This window comes from Entelurus aequoreus, linkage group LG27 (assembly GCF_033978785.1).
Source record: "Entelurus aequoreus isolate RoL-2023_Sb linkage group LG27, RoL_Eaeq_v1.1, whole genome shotgun sequence".
Lineage (NCBI taxonomy): Eukaryota > Metazoa > Chordata > Actinopteri > Syngnathiformes > Syngnathidae > Entelurus > Entelurus aequoreus.
Genome location: NC_084757.1, coordinates 12,014,003 through 12,028,292, shown reverse-complemented (window position 1 = coordinate 12,028,292; position 14,290 = coordinate 12,014,003). Strand labels below are relative to the sequence as shown.

Sequence of the window (14,290 nt, the reverse complement as noted above, 5' to 3'; positions counted from 1 at the left end):
GCAAAGCAGTAATCAGAGCAAAGGGTGGCTATTTTGAAGGAACTAGAATATAAAACATGTTTTCAGTTATTTCACCTTTTTTTGTTAAGTACATACCGTATTTTTCGGACTATAAGTCGCCGTTTTTTTTCATAGTTTGGCCGGGGGTGCGACTTAATACTCAGGAGCGACTTATGTGTGAAATTATTAACACATTACCGTAAAATATCAAATAATATTATTTAGCTCATTCACGTAAGAGACTAGACGTATAAGATTTCATGGGATTTAGCGATTAGGAGTGACAGATTGTTTGGTAAACGTATAGCATGTTCTATATGTTATAGTTATTTGAATGACTCTTACCATAATATGTTACGTTAACATACCAGGCACGTTCTCAGTTGGTTATTTATGCCTCATATAACGTACACTTATTCACCCTGTTGTTCACTATTCTTTATTTATTTTAAATTGGCTTTCAAATGTCTATTCTTGGTGTTGGGTTTTATCAAATAAATTTCCCCCAAAAATGCGATTTATACTCCAGTGCGATTTATCTATGTTTTTTTCCTTCTTTATTATGCATTTTCGGCCGGTGCGACGTATACCCCGGAGCCAGGCCTGGCCCTAACCAATCTGGTGCCCTAGGCAAGATTTTAGGTGCCCCCCCACCACATCGGCAGTGAAGTGTATATACTCACAAGAAACCGAATAGCTTTGTCTTTGACCTTTTTTTTACTTAAAGAAAGCAAATTAACATATTATATGAGAATGTTATGTTATGATTATCTTTAACCGAATCACAGCAGTGCTCAAATTAAAAAACAGCATTCCCTCTCATGTGATATTGCTTAATTAACATTAATGATGTGCACTTTAACAACTAGGCTTACAACTATACCTAATATATAAAGGGGTGGAAAAGTGACTATTACCTGCAGGGCAAACATTAGCTAACCAGAAGGCAATAACAATGTAAACAGAAAACACCTGCTTAAAAGATCTAATACAAATGTCCCTGAGGAATGTAAGGTGGGAGTACTGTAATTACCTAACGTTACATTATTATTTTCCATAACAATTTAGCCCCCTCCACAATAATAACCCGACGTTAAAGCAGAACTAGCTATTTATTGATTAGCAATTGCCGAATCATGTAACATTAGCTTAATGCTAAAAAGCCAGGTTACTATCACATTCTGTAACAGACAAATAATTTCATGTAGGCTAACGTTACCTACCCGCTACCTCTGTCTTTTTCTCGTTTCTCCTCCTCTTCTTTTCTCTTTTTTCTTCCCAAGGCACCTGACAGTTTTGGCCGTTTTGACATCTTGTGTTGATTTTTTGATGTGGTAAGAGTCATGATACGGGAAGGGAGGGGGCGCACCATGCGGGGAGATGGGGGGGCGTATTTTTGTAACAAATAATATTTCTATTAAATAGGCTTTACTTTGCATTTTAATTAACGTGGGATTATTTTTTGTATTTAGAAATAATAGTATCAACTTTTTTTTTTCCTCCAACATTTGTGGCACTGGCGTGGCGCCCCCTGATGGACGGCGCCCTTAGCATTTGCCTATATGGCCTACGCCACGGGCCGGCCCTGCCCGGAGCGACTTATAGTCCGAAAAATACGGTAACTCCACATGTGTTCATTCATAGTTTAGATGGCTTCAGTGACAATCTACAATGTAAATAGTCATGAAAATAAAGAAAACGCATTAAAATGAGAAGGTGTGTCCAAACTTTTTGGCCTGTACTGTACGTCTCTGATGGCTATGCTGACGTTAATTAGCGGACGGCATCAAGAAATTATCTTGGACTGCGCTACAAACATGAAGCTGCGACTAAGAACGTATCGGATGCCGGTCCGATGCAAAGAAAGAAGGACTTTTCGGACGAAAATCATGGAAACAAAACTTCTGAATGGCTCAAGAAGCTCACCGTCAGATCTGTCAAAGCCCCTTGGCTTGACTCTGACCTGAGAAACTTGATGAAAGATAGAGATATACGGAAAAGAGTTGCAGTAGATTCAGGTAGCTCAGAGGACTGGCTAGCATATCGCTCTTTAAGAAACAAAGTCACCAAATTAAATAAACAGAAAAAAAGGGTGTACTACCAATCTAGAATTGAAGAAATTAAACATGATGGAAAACAACTTTGGAGTACTCTCAATCAAATCATGGGTAGAGATAAAATGGGAAAAACACCAGCATTTATTGAATCAGGTGAAGGCTTTATCACCAAGCCCAAAGAAATTGCTGATTACTTCAACAATTATTTCATAAGTAAAGTTGATACTATAAGAAATGGCATGCTGCCTGTAAATTGTATTCTATCTGAGTCACTTATTAAAAATTATATCATGCAGGACAAAAAATGTAAATTTGAATTCTCAGTCACTAATGTATTGGAAATTGAAAATCTTTTGTCTGAGTTGAAATCTGACAAACCTTGTGGTCATGATAATCTAGATAGTAGACTTTTAAAATTGTCAGCTGGAATAATAGCCAGTCCGATATGTTATATTTTTAACTTAAGTTTTAAAGAAGGAATCTATCCTCAAATATGGAAGGTTGCTAGAGTAACTCCTCTACCAAAAAATAGGAAAGAAGCATTCACTGGATCGAATAGTAGGCCAATTAGCATTTTACCAGTATTAGGAAAATTAATGGAAACAATTATATTTAAGCAAATTCAAAATTATTTCTCTATAAATGACATTAATTCAGACTTTCAACATGCATATAAAACTGGCCATTCAACATGCACAGCTCTCACACAATTACCAGATGACTGGCTAAAACAAATTGACGGTAAATTATTAGTTGGCACAGTGCTATTAGATTTTAGTGCTGCTTTTGATATTATTGACCACAAACTACTACTTATAAAACTGTCTGCTTATGGTTTTAAACTCTCAGCGATTAACTGGATGAAAAGCTACCTAGTCAACAGACAGCAATGTGTCATGTTCAATGGAACCCTTTCAAATATTAAAACATTATATTGTGGTATTCCCCAGGGAAGTTGCCTGGGACCTTTATTATACTCAATATTTGTAAATGATATGTCATGTATTTTAAAGAATGGTTGCTGTGCAACAATATATGCTTATGCTGATAATTGCACAGACCTGAGCAGTATACTACAAGACAAGGTTATGCAGATTTCTAAATGGGTTACAGAAAATAAGATGAAACTTAATATTTCCAAAACAAAATGTCTTGTTATTTGCTCAAAACATGCTCATAGAAAAGAACGCATATTGAATGTTTCTTTGAACGGAGTTCATATTGAACAAGTTAAAGAAGCCAGGTTGCTGGGAGTTACAATAGATGAAAGACTATCTTGGGCCACTCACATTAATAACATAGTAAAAAAAATGAGCAGAAGCATCTCCATCATAAGAAGAAGTGCCTATTTTTTAACTAACACAACTACGAAACAAGTTATACAATCCCTTGTATTGTCACATATTGACTACTGCCCAGCAATTTGGTCCAATGCATCTAAACAAGAACTCAATAAAATCCAGCTTACCCAAAACAGAGCTGCCAGACTAGCTCTCCATTGCTCATTTAGGACCGGCGTTGAGATCATGCATAATGAATTGTCATGGATGAGAGTTGGTGAAAGACTAGCGTGTAGTTTGATTCTATTTTTAAAAACAATCTATACATACCATAAACCTTCATATCTGTATTCTCAGCTGTTGCTTGCTAGTGAAAGTCACAACTATGGTACCAGGTTAGCCCTAAGAGGTGCTTTCACCCGTCTTAAACCCAAAAGTGATGTTTTGAAAAAGACTGTAATGTATAGGGCAATCACTTACTGGAATCGACTTCCACAATATTTGGTATCAATCACCAGCAGAGTGGGTTTTAAGAATAGACTAAGAGGAGAAGTATTGCGGAAAGAGATTATTCTAGATTGTACCTAATGTCATGACTGTTTTTATTGACTATTTTATTGATTATGGGACAAGCAGTAGAAAATGGTGGAGGGAACTTTTTTCGTCACTTATTGTTTGTCTTTGGTACACTAATGTATATATTTTAGGCCATTGGTTCTTTGTTTTTTTTGTTTTTTTGCAAAAATATATATATATCTATTTTTATATTGCTCTTTTTATCTTTGTTATGAACAATATTATGTAAACTCGAAGTTATTATTATTTTTTTGGTTCTTTGTTGTTGCTATTTTTGTATTACAACATTTTATTATTTGATCATGTTGTACTGCATTTTAATCTTTTGTTTTGTGATTGTGTGATGTTTTTGCCTGGACCCCAGGAAGAATAGTCTCCACTGCGGTGTAGACTAATGGGGATCCTTAATAAACTAAACTAAACTATTCACAAGGCTCTGTGGATTGATGGGAGGAGTTTTAAATCTGAAGGAAAAGGCCGTCGGAGTCCCGACTGATACTGTTCCAGAGCTATTGTTCTGGACTATCTTGCCAGTTGTGCGAAAAGTTAATCAGTTGGGAGTGCACAAATGCAGCGGGAAGAGGTTTGTGTGGGACTAATTTAGTGCATGGACACGTACTGACTGATTGGCTCAGCCTCGGGCAGCATTGCTATATTGGATTAAAAGAGTGTAAAGGTGACTAAATGGTGTTGTTTAATGTCTAGAGGGCTCTCGTAATATTAAAACATTTTATAGAAGGTCATAGACAGGTTTATAGTTTAATTGTGAAAATATTGTATGTATAATTTTTAAGTCCAACTTTGTGAAAGTCTGTTAATAACGGCCATGTCCGGAACCAATTAACAGCAATAAACGAGGGACGACTGTATTGACTTTTAAACATGTAGTCGTCATGTTCATCCTCAGTTTGTTGTCAATGTAAAAAGATATTCATCCATTTTTACCGCTTGTCCCTTTCGGGGCCCATCTCAGCTGCATTCGGGCGGAAGGCGGGGTACACCCTGGACAAGTCGCCACCTCATGGCAGGGCCAACACAGATAGACAGACAACATTCACACACTAGGGCCAATTTAGTGTTGCCAATCAACCTATCCCCAGGTGCATGTCTAAACTATGTCTAATTCCAATTGTCTGTGTTTTCTTTAATACATGCATTCTGAGATGTTAAAAACAAAAAAATGGTTTCAATCACGTTGTGTCAATGTCTAACCGTGCAAAAGTGAGAGGCCCACTCAGCTTGATTTCAAGTCGACCAGGGAGTAGCGAGAGAGGTCATTGATGACGAAGGCGAAGCAGACTTTTGGAGGAGGGATGCGGGGAAGTGAGTGATTATTAGTAGAGAACTACAAAAGCAGTGAAGTTGTCACGTTGTGTAATTCGTAAATAAAAACAGAATTCAATGATTTGCAAATCCTTTTCAACTTATATTCAATTGAATAGACTGCAAAGACAAGATATTTAATGTTGGAACTGAGAAACTTGGTTTTTTTTTGCAAATAATCATAAACTTAGAATTCAATGGCAGCAACACATTGCAAAAAAGTTGGCACAGGGGCATTTTTACCACCGTGTTACATGGCCTTTCCTTTTAACAACACTCGGTAAACGTTTGGGAACTGAGGAGACACATTTTTGAAGTAGAATTCTTTCCCATTCTTGCTTGATGTACAGCTTAAGTTGTTCAACAGTCCGGGGGTCTCCGTTGTGGTATTTTAGGCTTCATAATGCGCCACACATTTTCAATGGGAGACAGGTCTGGACTACAGGCAGGCCAGTCTAGTACCCGCACTCTTTTACTATGAAGCCACGTTGATGTAACACGTGGCTTGGCATTGTCTTGCTGAAATAAGCAGGGGCGTCCATGATAACGTTGCTTGGATGGCAACATATGTTGCTCCAAAACCTGTATGTACCTTTCAGCATTAATGGTGCCTTCACAGATGTGTAAGTTACCCATGTCTTGGGCACTAACACACCCCCACACCATCACAGATGCTGGCTTTTCAACTTTGCGCCAAGAACAATCCAGATGGTTCTTTTCCTCTTTGGTCCGAAGGACACAACGTCCACAGTTTCCAAAAACAATTTGAAATGTGGAATTGTCAGACCACAGAACACTTTTCCACTTTGCATCAGTCCATCTTAGATGAGGTTGGGCCCAGCGAAGCTGTCGGCGTTTCTGGGTGTTGTTGATAAATGGCTTTGGCTTTGCATAGTAGAGTTTTAACTTGCACTTACAGATGTAGCGACCAACTGTAGTTACTGACAGTGGTTTTCTGAAGTGTTCCTTAGCCCATGTGGTGATATCCTTTACACACTGATGTTACTTTTTGATGCAGTACCGCCTGAGGGATCGAAGGTCTGTAATATCATTGCTTAAGTGCAGTGATTTCTCCAGATTCTCTGAACCTTTAGATGAAATGACGGGCCGTAGATGGTGAAATCCCTAAATTCCTTGCAATAGCTCGTTGAGAAATGTTGTTCTTAAACTGTTGGGACAATTTGCTCACGCATTTAATAATAATAATAATAATAATACCTGGGATTTATATAGCGCTTTTCTAAGTACCCAAAGTCGCTTTACATGTGGAACCCATCATTCATTCACACCTGGTGGTGGTAAGCTACTTTCATAGACTGACGGAAGCGTGGCTGCAATTTGCCCCTCCGACCACCACCTATCATTCATCATTCAATTCACCGGTGTGAGTGGCACCGGGGGCAAGGGTGAAGTGTCCCGCCCAAGGACACAACGGCAGCGATTTTTGGATGGTAAGAGGCGGGGAGCGAACCTGCAACCCTCAGGTTTCTGGCACGGTTGCTCTACCCACTACGCCATGCCGCCCCTTTGTTAACAAAGTGGTGACCCTCGCCCCATCCTTGTTTGTGAATGACTGAGCATTTCATGGAAGCTGCTTTTATACCCAATCATGGCACCCACCTGTTCCCAATTAGCCTGTTCACCTGTGGAATGTTCCAAATAAGCGTTTGATGAGCATTCCTCAACTTTTTCAGTCTTTTTTGCCACTTGTGCCAGCTTTTTTGCAACTTGTTACAGGCATTAAATTCCAAATGAGCTAATATTTGCCAAAAATAACAAAGTTTACCAGTGTAAACATTAAATATATTGTCTTTGCAGTCTATTCAATTGAATATAAGTATAAAAGGATTTGCAAATCATTGTATTCTGTTTTTATTTACCATTTACACAACGTGACAACTTGACTGGTTTTGGGGTTTGTACAATTTCAGTTTGCTACAGTGTGATAAGTACAGCATATGTGTGCATCTATAGGGGGAAGAGATGGATAAGGTAGGGGGGAAAGGAAAAGAGGTGGACCGTGAGCGGGAAAGAACCTAAAAAGCATTGGAGAGCACAGAGGAAATGAGGCAGGGCGAAAAGGGAGAGACGGGCCAAAAAGCAGGGGAGGAACCAGTGAAGAAATGTACAAGACATAGGAGGGAGGGAGGGAGGGAGGGAAGAAAAATAACGGCCATTGCATGAGGGAAATCGGGGACGGCAATAAAACAAACGAGCAGAGACAGGAAGGAGGAGGGGTGCAGGAGAGAAAGAGGACAGCTTGACGGGCCTGTTGTCTCTGGCTGCAGTAGAAAGCATGCAGGTCCAGTCTGCTCCAACAGCCAATATGAGAAACACATTTTGCAGCACACCCCCGCCCAGCTCAGATTACAACACCGTGCACCCGTGAGCCCACGCGGCTTCTACCTGGGCACGCAAGCCGGGCCGGCGTGTGCTGGAACAGGTGGGGCGTGGCCACGGGCTCGGGACTTGTCGCCGGTCGCCTTTTTAGGGAGCGTGGCGCTGCGTGGTGGAGAGGGGGTGATGCTGCGGTCTGGTCTCGGGCATTAGTGCGGGACGGCGCGTACCTGCAGGGCTGCGTCAAAGGCCGAGAGGTGTGCGAGGGGGCGGAGCGGTGCGAGGCGCTGATCTCCCCGACGACGGCGAGCGCGGCCTGCAGGGCGCCGTGTTTACCCAGCACTTTTTCCCGCCGCTGCCGCTGCTCGGGTGACTCATCCATCAGCGCAGAGGAGTCTCCCACAGCGTAGAGCTGGGCCAGGAGCTCCGAGCTAATGAACTCCTTCACCTAGCCAGGGGGATTACAAACAGATGCGACAAGTCAAACACGTTATACTCTTATATATTTAGATTTCGCCGGAGTTTACGGCTCTTCTGATGAAAATGATATTTCACCATGGTTTAACAGCCCTTTTGATGAAAGGCGGTAAAAAAAAAAAAATGTAGCTTTGTACTACTTTTCTCTGTGGAGCCACTGGAAAAAAATAATCACATGCTGCAGAACCTCTAACTAGGTGGGTGTCAAACTCTGGCCCGCGGGCCAAATTTGGCCCGCCGTGTAATTTCACTTGGCCCTTGAGGCGATATCAAATTAACACTAGAGCTGGCCCGCCGATTATATTCAGTGGCGGTGCCGCGGTAACATCGCATTCACCGCTAATTCTCATACTAGCCAACCCTCCCAGGAGAGTAGCAGATTTCAGCGCCCGTCCCGAAAATCGTCACGTCCGCTTTTCATCCAGTCCAACGTGTGCTGGCCCAGTCACATAATATGTGCCGCTTCTGCACGCACACAAAAGTGAATGCAACGCATACTTAATCAACAGCGATACAATTTACACTGAGGGTGACCGTATAAACAACTTTAATACTGTTACAAATATACGCCACACTGTGAACCCACACCAAACAAGAATGACAAACACATTTCGGGAGAACATCCGCACCGTAACACAACATAAACACAACAGAACAAATACCCAGAACCCTTTGCAGCACTAACCCTTCCGGGAGCTACAAGGAGGGGGGGTGGGGGTGGGGGGGGGGGGTTGTCGGTGGTAGCTGGGGTGTATATTGTAGCGTCCCGGAAGAGTGAGTGCTGCAAACTGAGCCGTTTAAAGTCCTGAATGGTTGGTTTATTCATTATTATTTTATTTTCAAATGTATTAGCCTGTGGAAAAAGTTCATGTTGATATTTACCTCAGAAGGCTGCAAATAGAAAAGAAGCATTACATTTTTATTTAAATTGTATTTCATATGCCATTGATATTTTTTAATTATTATTATTATTATTATTATTATTTGAAACTGGATTTTGCATGTCACTATAAAGTTATACAAGCTTTGCTTGTTCAATATTCAATGCAAAACCTGTTTGGGTCCCTTTTAAAAGGTTAATTTGTTCAACCTTGGCCCGCGGCTTTGTTCAGTTTTAAATTTTGGCCCACTCTGTGTTTGAGTTTGACACCCATGCTCTAAAGCAAACACGGATGCCTCCGATTTGCAAACTTTTAACAATAATGGCATTAGAATTGATCTGTTCCGGGGTCAAACTGTCGCCATCGTAAAAAAACGATACTGAAATTCCAGGCAATGTTTTAAATCAGGGGTTTTCAAAGTAAGAGTATGTACCAGCTTGGGGGAAATAAAGAAAATCACATTTTTTTTCCAAACCTGCTAAGCTAACTAACTTGTGTAACGGATTTTTGGTAAGCCACGTTGAGAGAAAACTCCAATAAAACACTGACCTACGCTCTGATGTTGTAAACACGACTCTCAATTCAGAATCAATTAGATGCGAAAAACAAACAATTTAGAAATATATTTGATTGTTTGATAGAAAAAATATTTTATTTAATTTCTTTTAAAAGGGGGTCATGTATTTCAATTAATGAAATGAGGATGTAATTTGTGTTGTGATGTATCCTATAACTATTTATTGAATCAAGTGAGTGTGCATTGTTTTTTGCAGTAAATTAAGAATCGGTTAATTGTCTATAAAGAATAAAGTAAAGATGTAAAAAGGCAATATAAGTGATGAGGCAAGACATCATAAGTTTTTGCTTCCTCCTGTTCCTTTTTGTACACATCACGTGTTTTCTTTTCTCCAAATAACACCTTTTGTTTTTGGCAGTGCTCTTTTGTTTGAAATGATATAGATGGTGATTTTTGATATTATTGTTGTGTTTGAAATGAAATAAAATAACTGAAAAACATACAAGAAATATTACAAAAATGTAAAAATACACTTTGGATTTTATTTAACTGTGTTATTTTAGTACATTGATTAATTGTATGATGTGTTTGAGTACGTATGTTATTTACTTGAAAGCCCAGACTAGAGTGGGAAATTAGCAATAACTATAAATTCTCTGAACGGCACATTAGTTGCATTAATTGTTTTAGAACTATGTTGAACTGTATCATCCCTATTCAAATAAAATAAAATAATATTCTATAAGTTAAGCTGTGGTCATTACTAAAACACTCATAGTGTTAACATAAGCTTTGAAGTGACAGCGTAATGCAGGGGTTCTTAACCTTTTTGACCTCGGGGCCCAACTTTTCCACTACAGAGGGGCCCGGGACCCACTCAGATATTAAGACTGAATTAGTAATCTGACTCTTGATTTTTATCGTAATCAATAATCATATATAACCTACTTGCAGCTCACAACCTTGTCGAATGATATTAAACCAATATTATTATTTATCTAACACCTTAACCTTAGATCAGGCTGATTAGAAAAATGAGTACTAACAAAATATACTGCAATAAAAAAGGGACTCAAATAACTGATAAAAAAATAAATGTACATACCAATATGTTGTGCTAAAATAAACCAAATTAATAATAAATATGTTTCCTAACTAAACTGTCAATAAATTTAAGTGCAAATGAAAAGAAAGCTCCACCACTTTAGTCATAATTTTTGCGCTTAAAAAACTTCCCTATGAATTTAGCTTCAGACTTCTTCTGTTTGTTTGATGTTGTCATTACTGCCACAAGTGGTGGAAACGTGTTTTACAACTGAGTACCAATGCGAACCACACAGACCACAGCTGAGAAACAGATATCTTTTGTCGGCCCTCTAGGCTTGTGGCCCAACAATGGACAATATTAAGAAACACTGTCATAAATAGCTAATTTTCACACAAGTGTAAAAATGAAGTTAAAGACTAGAACAGGGGTGCCCATTACGTCGATCGCGAGCTACCTGTCGATCGTAAAGGGTGTGTTGGTCGATCGCCAGCCAGGCATTATAAAAAATAAGCGATCATGAATCTTCACCAAGACGTCACTTTCAACATTTGATTGACATTCACGGCACCCGAGGGTCTTGTGACATGAGGCTAGCTGCTGCGAGATCATTATTAAGAACAAATGACCGACAGGAAGGCGAGAATCTCTTTTTATTTCTCGCGCGCCGTACCTATCGTCAAAACTCTAAAGACCGACTGCACAGAAGAGAAATATAATATTAGAGAAAAAATTTAATTTAAAACATTTGTACGCACATACAACACTTAAAACCTTCAGTATATCAGTATGTGGAATTAAATTATGGAATGGACTAAGCAAAGTAATCAAACAATGTACTAATATGATCCACTTCAAGATACTCTTCAAACTTAAAGTGTTTACAAAGTACAAATAAGAAGAACCATGATAAACATTCTGAATTCATCTCATCCATCCATTCATTTTCAAGATAACCTTACTCCTCTCACCATATGAAATGTAACTTACTTCACCGAGCATTATTTATTTATTTTTATTGTGATTACTTATGGAGTATATTGTGAATAAATTGAGAACAGGAAGTGAACAAAAGTTTTAGCAAATGTTATGTAAAAGAAAAGCGGTAGGATTAAATAAGCTTCTTTCTACTCCTTTTTGAACATGTTGAATAGAGAAACTGGAAATTTTAGTGTATCATGTTGTATGCATGCATGTGTGATGTATCATGTTGTATACATGCATGTTTGAAATAAACTCAAACTCAACTCAACAGTTCCGGTCTTCACAATAAAAGCCCTGCTTCATCCTGCCTGCACTAACAAAATAAGAGTCTCAGAAAGCTAGTGTGCACAAGCTAACACGCTACGGAGTTTGCCGCAAATGTATTTCTTGTAAAGTGTTTAAAAAGGAGTATGGAAGCTGGACAAATAAGATGCCAAAAACCAACCACTTTCAAGTGGTATTAGACAAAAAGGAGGACTTTTTTTCTCCTCCATTTGAAAATGTGGACGTTATCATCACTACTGTCTGATTCCAATCAATGCAAGTCATCAGTATCAGGTAATACACCGACTTATATTCTTGTCTTCATGAAAGAAAGGAATCCCTATGTGTTAAACATGCTTGTATTATCATTAAACACCTTTAACTTGTTAACAAAAACATCTCTTTGATAAATAAATACATATAAATGACATATGTGAATGAGGTAGATCCCCTCAACTTGGTCAATTGAAAAGTAGCTCGCCTGCAGAAAAAGTGTGGCCACTCCTGGACTAGAGTATGATTTTGTTGGAAAACTTTTGCTGTGTTTTTGTATTATCATTAAAACACCTTTACCTTGTTAACAAAAACATCTCTTTCATAAATAAATAAATATAAATTATATATCTGAATGAGGTAGATCCCCTCGACTTGGTCAATTGAAAAGTAGCTCGCCTGCAGAAAAAGTGTGGCCACCCCTGGACTAGAGTATGATTTTGTTGGAAAACTTTTGCTGTGTTTTGCTTTAAATCACTTTGCTGGGGCTGGCCCTCTTTTTGAAATGGTGTCGCTTAAAAAAAAAAAAGAGAAGAAAAGTGAACTATCTGTTGATGACGTGAGGTCTTGGGAGGTACTTTCAAATCTCTTGTGACATCTACACGTCGTTGTGGTTCTAACTATGACGTTTTGTGCGACTTTTATAGGTGTGTTTTTTCCAACCCTCAAAGGGGTTTGCCTTTAGGAGTTCTTCTGTGGTTTCTAATGGCGACTGACAAGACAAGTGTTGAAGATGGACGTTTGGGTCCATATAGGTGTGTGTGTGTGTGTGATGTTGGCATACACTGTTGATCATCAAGTGCATGATGGCCTTGGGCATCAAGTCCTTGACGGTCTTGTGGATAATGCCCATGTAGGAGTCCACCAGGTTGCGAATGATTTCCACCTGGCGCTCCAGTTGGGGGTCGGTGAAGTTCTCGGGTGCCCCGTTATTCTGCTTTTGGACCTGGAAGGGAAATACACACAGAAGCATGTACAATCTCAGCCACTGATGATGCATAGTGGGGAGTGCAAAATGGAGGGGATGCATACGGGGGAGTGGGCAGGAGAAATAATAAGAAAAAAGGGGGTGAAAAGACGGGGAACTGCTGATTAGAACCAGACTGGAACACACACACATTGCAGTGACATCACGGGCCAAGAATGTTGAGCCGAGGAGCCAACGACAGAGCGAGATGGAAGGGGTGGGGGTCCTTGCAGAGGAAAATGGTGTAGGGTTCAACAAAAAGGGGGGCGGTGGGGTGCAAAGGCAATATGTGCATGGAGCTCAAGGGCATAAGGGTGCAGGTACGGGGTCACGACAAGGCTTTGACAACAGGGGGTCACGGTACTCACTTTGACATCTTCAGGGAAGACGCCAGCCCGGAGCATTGAGGACTTCCAGCTGTCCAGCTCCTCCCGAGAGTTGCAGGACAGCTCCAAGAATTTGTGGTCCTTGTAGACATTCCTGCGAGTTCATACAATAATAATACGGTTATGTGTCACATACGGCGTATGACAATGTGGCCAGAAGTATTGGGACAAATGTCTCGGTCTTATTTCTTCATTTTCATCTAGAGGTTGTGGACAATTCTAACTAGAGCATAGTGAGAGAAACTATTGGCCAAGAGACAATACGATGGACACTACTTTAGAGGAGTCCGTGTACAGCTTATATAAAAATATAAAAAACTGGAAAAAAACATCTTTAAGCCGCTTTCTAAATGTCACTTCAGAATGAGCTGTTTTGAGGGCGGTCTTATTAAATACATATCTAAGTCCTCCTCTTCGACTTGATCTTCTTCCCGTCAGCCATGTTGTAGTTTTGGCGCTTCCATATCAATACATGTTCAAACTATATGCTACTTTTTTATTACAAATGGCAACAGCTGAGGATTTTAGCACGTATGTGCATGTACGAGCCAGTCTGCCCCACAACAAAAGGATGTTGAAAACCAAGGAACTTCGTGACTACAACTTAAAAATACATAATTTCGCAGAAACATTTTCAAAAAGTTGCGCAAAAGTTGAGCTTAATCGTTTCAATAACCCGTGGTCATGTAATTAATGTGTTTGTATTGAAGAACCTTTATGCCTTATTTAAGTTTTATCTCCATTTTACCACCAGGGGGCATTACCATCTCAGTGAATTGATTGATTGATTGATTGAAACTTTTGTTAGTAGATGCACAGTACAGTACATATTCCGTACAATTGACCACTAAATGGTAACACCCGAATAAGTTTTTCAACTTGTTTAAGTCGGGGTCCACGTAAATCAATTTATGGTAAATCAG

General features: G+C 39.5%; 1 protein-coding gene across 7 annotated transcripts in view; it reads right to left on the bottom strand.

Moving 5' to 3' along the window:
• The window catches only part of dnm3a (dynamin 3a), a 57,559-nt gene that overhangs the window by 2,955 nt on the left and 40,314 nt on the right, over positions 1-14,290 (bottom strand). For 6 of the 7 annotated variants that reach the window (XM_062038855.1, XM_062038851.1, XM_062038853.1 and 3 more), the window contains 4 exons: positions 13,350-13,461; positions 12,799-12,960; positions 7,804-8,021; positions 7,643-7,738 (listed from right to left, as the gene is read on the bottom strand). In XM_062038855.1, the coding sequence (XP_061894839.1) occupies positions 7,643-7,738; positions 7,804-8,021; positions 12,799-12,960; positions 13,350-13,461 (588 nt within the window). The remainder of the gene's footprint in view (positions 1-7,642; positions 7,739-7,803; positions 8,022-12,798; positions 12,961-13,349; positions 13,462-14,290) is intronic. The other variant, XM_062038856.1, reaches the window with a different exon arrangement.